The sequence below is a fragment of the Lonchura striata genome, chromosome 13, assembly GCF_046129695.1.
Source record: "Lonchura striata isolate bLonStr1 chromosome 13, bLonStr1.mat, whole genome shotgun sequence".
Taxonomy (NCBI): Eukaryota; Metazoa; Chordata; class Aves; order Passeriformes; family Estrildidae; genus Lonchura; species Lonchura striata.
The window spans coordinates 19488563-19499084 of NC_134615.1; the positions used below are offsets into that span (position 1 = coordinate 19488563).

The 10522-nt window shown below is 40.5% G+C and overlaps 1 protein-coding gene across 1 annotated transcript; it reads right to left on the reverse strand.

The window, feature by feature from the left end:
- Positions 1-1278: 1278 nt before the first annotated feature.
- Positions 1279-9570, reverse strand: MPHOSPH6 (M-phase phosphoprotein 6). The gene is made up of 5 exons (XM_021541233.3): positions 9445-9570; positions 5683-5795; positions 4023-4113; positions 2985-3082; positions 1279-2533 (listed from the first exon to the last, which is right to left on the reverse strand). The coding sequence occupies exons 1-5, from the start codon at positions 9493-9495 to the stop codon at positions 2374-2376; spliced, it is 513 nt and encodes a 170-aa protein (XP_021396908.1). The 5' UTR covers positions 9496-9570; the 3' UTR covers positions 1279-2373.
- Between the last annotated feature and the right edge of the window lie 952 nt (positions 9571-10522).

Consider the following 10522-nt stretch of genomic DNA (forward strand, 5'->3'; position numbering starts at 1 on the left):
AGACAGGTATTTCAGAACATCCCACCATGTCTGCTTGTAACTATACTTAAAGTACATACAGGGTTGAGTTTGGGTTTGTTTTGCTCACAATAACACACTCTGGATGGTACTTTTAAAGTCACATTTTGCAAATGCCTCATGAATAAAAGATTGTGCTAAAAATAAGTAGCTGGTCTTACTGTAGCACTGAGTCACCAGTTGAATGTGAACAGCAAAGCTCCCAGATTTAAAGACAATAAACTAAAATCTACCTTTCCTTCACAGCTGGCATTGGGTATATTTAGGAAACAGAGCCAACCTTCCTCTGTCCTAATTCCAAAATCATGGATTTTCTAGGAAGCTCTTTTTAGCTTCTCATGTGCTTATCCATGCACCATGCCACTGTCATGCCCAGCTATCCTTCAGGAAATGACATGAAATTAAGGAGGCAGAATGCCCTTTGATGAGAATTACTCCCCACTGGACTGAACAGAACCCTGCAATGCAGGAGAGCTCTCTGCAGAACACTGACAAAGGAAGACGCCACATAGAATTAATCTCAGCCACTGCTGTTATCAAAATAACCCAAAAGCTTCTTTACATGGCACCACTGGACACGCCCCCAACCCCCAGTCTCTCAGGACATGCAATTGCAGTGACATCTCCTGGTTGCTGGTGGCTTACCAGAACACACCCTTCCCCTCACTTATTCAGCACAGCTATGCAGAAATTCACTCTCCATTCAAGAAATGCAGAGGAATAATTTTCTTACTAATAAGCAAGAAGAAAAATGGGATGTATTCCAAGTTTTTCTTGTGATGACCAACAATAAATCATTTCATAGCTCAGGTCACATCTTCCATGGGAAGAAAAATGTCTTGCCATCATTAAGTCCTTTTCAGCTAACAGTAATATATGATCAGGTTTTAAGTAATTGAACCAGTAGCATTTAATTAGCTCCGAAAAACTATCTCAGATCATGAATCACAGCCTTCCTCCCTGCAAAAAGTCCCCATACTAGGTTAGAAGTATATTTCTCTTTCCATGTGTGATCTATCTTGAATATCTAATTAGGTGCTCCTGATATATGGATCATAGTTCACATATCACATGCAAAATACAGCAGACACGGTGTGTCCTTCTTTAAATAATTGAGTTTCACATCGTGCTTCCCTAAGCTGTTAAAAAAAGACCAAAAAAAAAAGCCTTGTGCCTATGGCAAAATGGCCACTCCTCACGTCAATTAACAAATTCCTTTCTGCAGAGAGCCAGCATTAAGGATGAGAAGCTTGGACCTCCTGAGGAAATGTAGCAATAGCAATATTTCTTGTTGAAAGGCCATGCACAGAGAACTGCTATGATTTTAGATAAGAACACACTGATGTTTTTCAAAAGACCCAGAGCACCAACTGACCAAAGAGAATCGTGTTTCTATCCTAACACTACTTCAAGATGTCTCCATCACATGCTAAATAAATTAATGCACTCAGCTAAATGTTGGGGGACAGCTGTGGCCAGCACAAAACAGGATCTCTCCTCGTATCAGACTGTATTAAACATATTTTTTTTACACTAAATAAGCTAATCCACAATCATTAACACAAAACCCCATAGTTTTTATTCTGCTTTCAAGTATGTTCCAGAAACTGTTATTATGCTTTTATGATAAGACTTACATAATTATAAGATTGGATTTTTTTGCTGAAAAAGAGGCAAAATTAGCAAATTTCTTCTGGAAGGCAGAAACTAAGACTCACAATCTGCTCAGATGTCAAACTGTAACCGTCGCCCAATATTTGGCTTGCTATATAAAAAAAGTTTCACTACAAAATCCTCTATTTTTAAATAAACTTTATAAAAAATAAAATTCAATAAAGTGGATTTTATCTCTCTGTTCTTCTCCCATCTTATTTTTATCACAGTAAAAAAGCTCACAAACCAAGCATGTTTCTGCTGACTTTTTTCAATTTGAAGAGAGTGCATGTTTCGTTCTCATAACAAAGCAAGCAGTGAATGCTGAACTGCCTTACTGAATTGGACACAGCTCATCTTTACTCCAAATACTTCTTTCAGATGCTATCCTAAATTGTAAATAATGTTGCTTTCGATTGCATGCAACACTCAATTTAACTATGTAGAACATTTAAAGAGACTGATGGGATGAGTGCCCCACTCATGAAAAGCTGCTGAGAGAGGAAAGGATGTACAACATCCATTATATAAACACCCACTTTGGAAAGTGTCTGTCCTGTGGATGGTAGAAATTTCAATGAGAATAGAACAGATTTACAAATCCACCCTTTACATTAAATAGCAAAAACTCCAAACAATCTCCAGTTCTTGGTACTCTGTTTGGTAGGCGTTAGGTAATAAGCTCCACTTGTGCAGATGACATTAATCCTGAGGTTTTAAGAACATTTTCTTAGCTCTTTTACTAGGTCTTATGTTACTATTTCCCTCTTCAACTTCATCATCTTCATCATCATCCTTGAGTACACGTTGGTCCCTTTTTCTCAAAAATTTCTTCCCTATTGTTCCCACTAATGTTTCATATCTGTAGAGAGAATTAAAAAAAATATAGCTTTTACTAAAATCAGAGGAAAAATCGTGGCGCATATCCTAAACATAATCAACAATTCAAGTGGTATAAAAACCTGGTCATTAAAAGCTTGGAGAAGCACAAGTACTGCATGACTTATTACATTATTATTCACTCTGATAGTTTCAATTTGTTAGCAACTGGTAACAAGAAGGGAATTAGCATGGAATACCTGGATATCAAAGGGCAGAAAACCCCTACAAGTGATGGAGAATTTACCCCCAAATGTGACAGAGATTCAAGTGAATATATACCAGCATTCCTGGAAAATCAATCTGGTACAGTTCCATAGCTATTGTAGTTTTTTTTTTTGTTTTGTTTGTTTCCTTTTTGGGTTTTATTTCTCCACACATGCAGTAACGTATATTCCTAGCTAGTACTGATTATGTCATAAAAGGTAACTTACCTTCTGGCCATTTCTTCATCTGACACATCAGCCTCCATTTTATCATCCTCTTCAATTTCTTCCTCCTTGCACTTAGAGTTCATTTTAATCATTAACTTCTGAAAATGAAATGAGAAATAGCTTAAGCATGTAACCATGACACAATGGCAACAGTGCTGAAATTCACTGGTAGAAGAGCATAAGAGGTAAGAATCAAATTTAGTAATTACTTTCTGTTCCTGGTTAGGCTAGAGCCATCATTATGAAAGCTCATGAAGAAAAGGCAACAGAGACAGTGTTTTCAGTGTTTTGTACTACTCAAACACCCTAAAGGACACTCCAAACATCTCCAGGAGATCAGAGAGTTAGATCATAATTAATTTTTCATTGTGATGTTAGCACACAGACCTTGAAATAGTTTTGTTAAAAAGAAAGAATATCTTCAAGGATTTACAGTAAAAGCCATGAAACAATCATATGCTGAGTCACAGGGACAATCAAGTTCAAAGTAACTAAAAGAATCCTCTAGTAAATTACCTTATATAGCCTTCTGCCAATCTCTTAGTCTTTACACCTTCATCCTCCTGCTTCAGGTTCAGTGGTAACCTCTTTATTACTGTCCCTGTGTACTTCTATCAGTGTGAATCATGGCAGAAAGAAATTAAAGACTCTTGCCCAGCATTTTTAATTTGGAACTCTAAGTGTTGAACAAATAGGGTTGAATGTTTGTAGATTGGACTCTGCATTCTATGTCAGGAGGAAAAGTGAGCTTTCGTTTTGGTGAGCAGCATGTGGGATGGTTTCCTCACTTCAGGGAGGGAAAATCTGCAGGAGTCATGCAATTACTGACCAACAACACAGGGTGGTAAAAAGATTCTATTTACCAGGTGCTGCATTGATCAACATTTAGGGTTGGATGATGGAGTTTCTGGACATGGGAGGATTTATGGAAGGTGCTGCAAAGGCCAATAAGACTGCAGTGTGAACACTCAAATCCCGAAACCCAAGGGCTTCAATCTTAATGTGAAACAACCTCAGACCAGGACACTGAAATGGTACCTCAATTTCTGGATTGAATCCTTTGAAGGACATTCTACCATAAACGAGATCCTCACATCGCAGAAAGCTCCTCTCTTCTATTATACAGCTCCTGCACGAAACCCCAAACCCAGCATTTTGTCAAACCATGCACTTTAAAATAACCAAGTTAAATAAATGGAAAAGGGATGTGCTTTCCCCCCCCCACCCCCCCCAAATAAAATAAACAAAGCCACAGTATATTTTAAGCCATCAACTACTTTCTGCTTAATTGCTCTGATAAATCTTTCAGTACAAAGGGCTTGGAGCGCCAAGGAATCCTTTTTGCCAGTAAAGCTGTGCCAGGTCCACAAGCAAAATTAACTTTTCTGACAAAAAGCACTCTCTGCTGGTATGGTTCTGCCTACATTACTAGTTTTGCCAGAATAAAAATACCACATAAATATCACTCCCCAGGTGGCACTACTATACCAGAAAAAGCTTCTAATTAATTTTTCATTGTGTTGTTAGACCTGGTGTTAGTTGAGTCTGTCAGGGTATAAAACACTGTGTCACTCTCTGTTCAGCAGATTTCCCCCTTCTCCCTCCTTTTTTTCCTCTTTTAATGAGCATGGAGTGAGAAAAGAAACATGACCCTGAGGCATTCATAATACACGTGTCAGATAAAAGTACTTTGGTGGATTGTTCCATCCTTTTCCTCACACATATGTACCTGTTCCCTCACCTCATCCTCTTCATCTCCCATGTAAATCAAACTCTCATGATCACAGAACTTAGGCTGAAGAGATTGAGCTCATTGTCCTGCCTCAAGGCAGTAGCAGTTACACGTGTGCCATGAACAGCAGAGGTCCAGCTAACCTGTCCTCAAAAGACTTCCCAGGATGAAGAATCCAGCGTCTCCTCAGGCAATCTAGTCCAGAACTTCAATAGTCTTATTGTTACAAAAGTTCTCCCAATGTCCAGCTTGAACATTCCTTGCTGCAACTGAAGCTCAAATACCTTTTTGTCATATCCACCAAGAGTAATGGAAAAGTTTATCAATGGCCTTTTTCAGCTACAGTTAATTCCTTGGCTCCTAGCTTTTTCAAAATTATGTATGTTCTCCCCCAGTGGAATTTTTTTCCACTTCTGAAAGGATGAAACCCAAGCAATTTCAAAAGTAGTTCTCCTGCTATTTAAGGCACCTTTCTAAAGAGCAGGACACTTTTTTCCTTATTAGCTAAGCCTTCCTTTATTTTTGCCATTATCTCTTCTATTTCAAAACCAGGATTTGAAGTGAGCTGGACACAACAGGACAGAACTGTCCTGAATCGACTTAACCATGTGACTGGAACTGAATTTACTAACACAAGGTTTCAAACTTTGTTTCTAATGAAGGGAAAAAGCAGCAATGAATGAACTGGACCCTCACTGAAAGAAACTAATTACATGCATCTAGAAGAATGTGTGAGTGAAAGAAAACAACAGACACAAGAATTGAAAGTAGGTCAAACTACACTAGGCAACCTCAACAGCCCTAAAAATATGTAATAAAAAAAGGTGTAATGCCAGTCTGTCACTATTCTTGCTTCTGTTAACTGGTTATTTATAATACTTATTTTACAGGAAAAAATATGAATATGCTATTTCCATTTCAAAACAATCCAATGATGATAAGAAGTACAAAAGATTACAAGCTTACTCTTTTTCCTTTAGATCTGGTACATCAAGATACCAGTGTTCTTCACTAATTATCTTCTTTTCTTCTTCTTCTAGTTGTTTTTTGGTTTGTGAATCCAAACCCCTTTGCATGAACTACAAAGAAAGACACAAACACACAGCTTCAGTTTTCTGCATCAAGAGTATGTTCTGAACATGCAGTAATTACATGATAGAAATTATCCATTACATAATGTTTAGCAGTTGATACAAAGTAAATGTTTGTTTGTGATTTTTTTTTTTTTTTTAAATCTGAGTTTGGTCAAAGTTTGGGCAAACAGACAATGAAAAATTAAAACAGCTGCTGATCACACTTATTTATTACTGGAAGTCAACAGTCACATCTGTACTCACATATAAAGAAACAGACCTGTCCTGGCTAGTTTTGATGGATTGGGGTTGTCACAATTCCCTAATTTTGCTAAGGTTTTTCTGAAGTTTCAATAAAGGCCAGAAAGCAGATATTGGTGTTGATGTTATTGCTGCACATCAGGAACAAACCCCACCCATACAAACAGCATTGGAGCTCAGAGCTAAAGGTGGGTCATACCAGGCTGGTTATTTTTTGAAACATCTGTACTTTCAACCATCCTCTTGTTTTCTGAGATTTAATGAACTGGATTGTGCTTGTAGCTCTGAAGGCACAAACCTGTCTTTGGAAGTTACAGAATGTCAGACTTTGAAACCAGACTACGAAGAAAAGTCCACTGTATCCAGCTGTGCTAAAGGAAGATGCTCCCAGCTCTTCAATTCTCACTGACCCACCAAAGTACAGGTCCAGCACTGTATTTAAGGACCTGTTAACTCACTGCAGAACAGTCTGGCAAAATAGTTGAGACCAAGAAGGAAATTTACGGCAAGTCTGCTGTTTTTTTCTAATACAAGGACACTCCTGTCACTTGCTTCCTTGGTGATAACCTCTGTCAAAGGATGGGAACAGACAGGTAAAACAGTAACCTCTCAACAGCTGGGAGTAGAAGAAGACATCTGTCACAGCCTATAAAAAACTGCTGAGAGCACAGAACTACAGACCTGAGACCTGTGAAACAGCATTTTAATTTCCATTTGTCTCAAGTCAGGTGCCTGAACTGAGTGACAATTAAGTCTAAACAATGTCAATGAAATATGCTGGGAAAAAACATGACTCTTCAAAATTTTATGGTGATAATCCATATAATCCCACCCTCCTGGAAGTTGAGACCTCCCTGAGGATCTACAGAAAGTGGTTGTATAACTGTACCTGTCAGAGGTCTACATTTATACCAACCTAACTCCCAGACAGTGGCAAGTCTAACAATACAGTTCACACACAGTCCTTTAAGAATACATAGGTGGTACAGGTGTGCAATGTATTATGAACAACCCACATGTATTTTCAGTCTTTACAAAATGCCCAACCAAAACAAACTCAGAAGTACGAGCCAACAGAGCTAGTGATTTATTTTCCATTTCTATTTCTATTTGCATCCACTGTACAAGATCTTTAATGAAAGAAAAATTGACTTCTGTTTTCTGAGTCGATTCAGAATATGTCAAAGCTTTCCAATTAAAATTACAGTATCTTCTTGAGGAAAATAAGTGAATCTATCATGTGGAAAAACATACTGCTCGAGGAAATTGGTTAGCCAGTCAGAAACCTCAACACAAGAAATTCTGCTACAAGAACCCAATTAAATAATCATTTCACACTCCATTTTAAAGATTATGTTGCCAAAGATTACTACAGGAAAAACCTAGATAAAAATTATGTGATCAGGTTTCTCTCTAATGTAAACACACACTGATGAATTAAAAATATACCCGCTGTGGTAGGCACGGAATATATAAGTCAGTATCTGAGGAGCTGTTTGGGTGTATTTCCCCAAGCTATGAGACCTGGACCAAATGGTACAAGATCTAAAGTCTGTGTCCATTTGTCTCCAGTATTTATTGCAAATGGTCCTTCCAACACCACCAACCACATGTCACCTCTGGGTGCCACATGGTAATACATTGGATCACTACCTGCAGAGGCAGCTGCTAAAGGCTTAATTAAAACATTTGTAAACAGGAAGATCTGCAGAAACAAAGTGCTAAATGCAAGATCTGTGTATGACCTTTTCAAAACCTACTGATCTCTTCAAAGCTGGTTATCACTGCCTTGACTGTGAACCTGCAAATGTCATGGCAGCATATGCACATGGCTGGTTCTCCATGGCCTTCCAGAGAAAAACAATAAAAAAACCCTGCTTTTGAAATCTCCAGGGGGTTAGTATAGTGGCAAAAAACAAAGAAAAATTTCATTTTAAAGGAGTATTATATAAAAACAAGAAAAAAATAATGATGTTGCCATCCAGGTTATGGGAGTCTGACTGACCGTGTCACATATTGCTGGCTGACTCAAGTTCAACATCTACTCCCTTTTGAAAGCGAGGCAAGATGTATTTTATTCCTTCTGTGTACAAGTTTTAGATTTAGAAGTATCTATTAATTAGGGTAAATATTCCATCATCCAACTGTAGCAGCGTGCACTTTATGTGAAAAATTGAACTGAAGCCAGCTAACTCTTTTTTCAGCCAGAATGTGAAATATAGGCCCATATAAATACGTAGGGAAAAAATGGCTAAATAAAACACCACAAGCAAGAAGCCACGAAGGCCCCATCATGTTCAGTTAAAAAATTGAATATTAACATTAAAAAAAAAGTACTCAACTTTTTCTGGTTGTTTTCCAGCAATAAAGGACCATCAATCAGAGAATGTACTCTACTGAATTAGGAGTTGTAGTACATGGTGTGAAGCACAATGCATTAGCCAGTGAGCAGAGACTAATTTCACACTGGTGACATGAAATTCACAATACCAAGGGCAATAAGCACATCGGGATGTTACTAAGATCCCTGGCATTTATGAGTTGGGAAAGCTGGTAAATACTGGATATTAATCCCCATTCAGGCTGGGATTTCCTTAGCCAGCAAGGTAAAAATGCTCACACCAAAACCTAAACTTCTTTTCCCTCAATACTAAAAGCCCCACGCAAAGCAAGCAGCATTGATACCTTTATTTCAAAGTGCTGTTGAAATATTTTTATCTAAACCCACAACAACCAACCCAGAGGCAGAAGAGCAAGGTGGAACGAAGAACTCCCAGAAGATGCGCTGGAGCTGGCCCTGGAGCCCAGACTTTTTCTGGCACCAGCGATGTCTTTGCCGGGGCAGCAGCCCGAGATAACACATGGATGACCACATCTGTATTCAGCGCCTGGCTGAGGAGAGCCAGGGCTCCAAGTGTGGCCGGGATGGGCACGGGAATGCCCCACACCAGGGCTCCAAGTGTGGCTGGGATGGGCACGGAAATGCCCCACACCAGGGCTCCAAGTGTGGCCGGGATGGGCACAGGAATGCCCCACACCAGGGCTCCGTGTGTGGCCGGGGATGGGCACGGAAATGCCCCACACCAGGGCTCCGTGTGTGGCCGGGGATGGGCACGGGAATGCCCCACACCAGAGCTCCAAGTGTGGCCGGGATGGGCACGGGAATGCCCCACATCAGGGCTCCGTGTGGGGCCGGGATGGGCACGGGAATGCCCCACACCAGGGCTCCAAGTGTGGCCGGGGTTGGGCACGGGAATGCCCCACACCGGGGCTCCGCACCCCGGCCGCGCCTCACGGCGCCGGGCCCCGCTCGCCACGGGTGCCGGCACGGCTCGGCCTGCCCCTGCTGCCCTCCGGGCCGCCGCTTCCAGCCCTCCCCTCCTTCCCCCGTCACCTTCATGCGCAGCAGGTTCTTGGACAGCTTGGTTTTCACCTCCCCGGCCATGGCGGCCCGCAGGCCGCGGCGGATCCCCGCGCTCGCGTAGCGCCGAGGCCGCGCACGCCGCGGGAGGAGCGGGGCGCGGCGGCGGCGGGCTCCGCCCTCCGGCCGCGGGCACGGGCCGCCTCCCTGCCCACGGCCCGGGAGCCGCCGGGGCCGGGGGGTGCGCTGCTGGTGCGAAACCAGCGGTAGAAATAAACTTTACGGCTGTGCGGGCTGGGGGATGTGAAAAATGCATATTTTATGATTGGCTTTTCGCAAATATTACTATATGTGTAATGTTAGAAAGTTATGCTGTATTAATTCTCTTAAGTAGCGTGTTAAATATAGTTTTAGGTTCCAACATAATGTTAAAATAGAGACTGTATGTGGGGGGAATTTTTTCTTTTAGCAATGAGATACTTCATTTAACACCTAAATCTTCCAGAGAAAAGGAATTTATGGTTTTCTTATCAGAAGAAGCTAATTTCTTCAGGCCTTGCTCAGACTCGAAGACGCCTTGGGGATTATAGGAAACAGTTGACATACAACAGACAGAGTTCTTGTTTTAAATAGAATGTATGCATAACCAGGAAGGTTATATGAATATGCAACAGGCTATTGATTTTAAGGTTATTCCTTTGCTCACAAAGGATGCTTTTCCTGACTTAGTGTCCGAGAGCATCTGGACGTCCATAATTCTTTGTTTTTTATTGTCTTGTAATTGTCCTAACTCTAAACTTTATTACTCTAATTGTATTACTATTTTTATAACCATTTTATTATTATTAAACTTTTAAAATTTTAACAACGAAATGATTGGTGTTTTTCACAGGGAGATCGGGGGTGTGAGCAGGACATAATTCCGCTCTGGTATGACATGGTAAATCAGTATGTGAACATGCCTTATCCATGCTTGTGTGTTGTGTAGTACTGCTGATGCTTCATCCATAATTTTCTGATATTTCAAAAAGAGTATAAAATTCTTCCCACACTGGTATTTGGAGACTGCTTGACTTTATAGGCGTTTATTTTTTTACAATCAGCACTGACT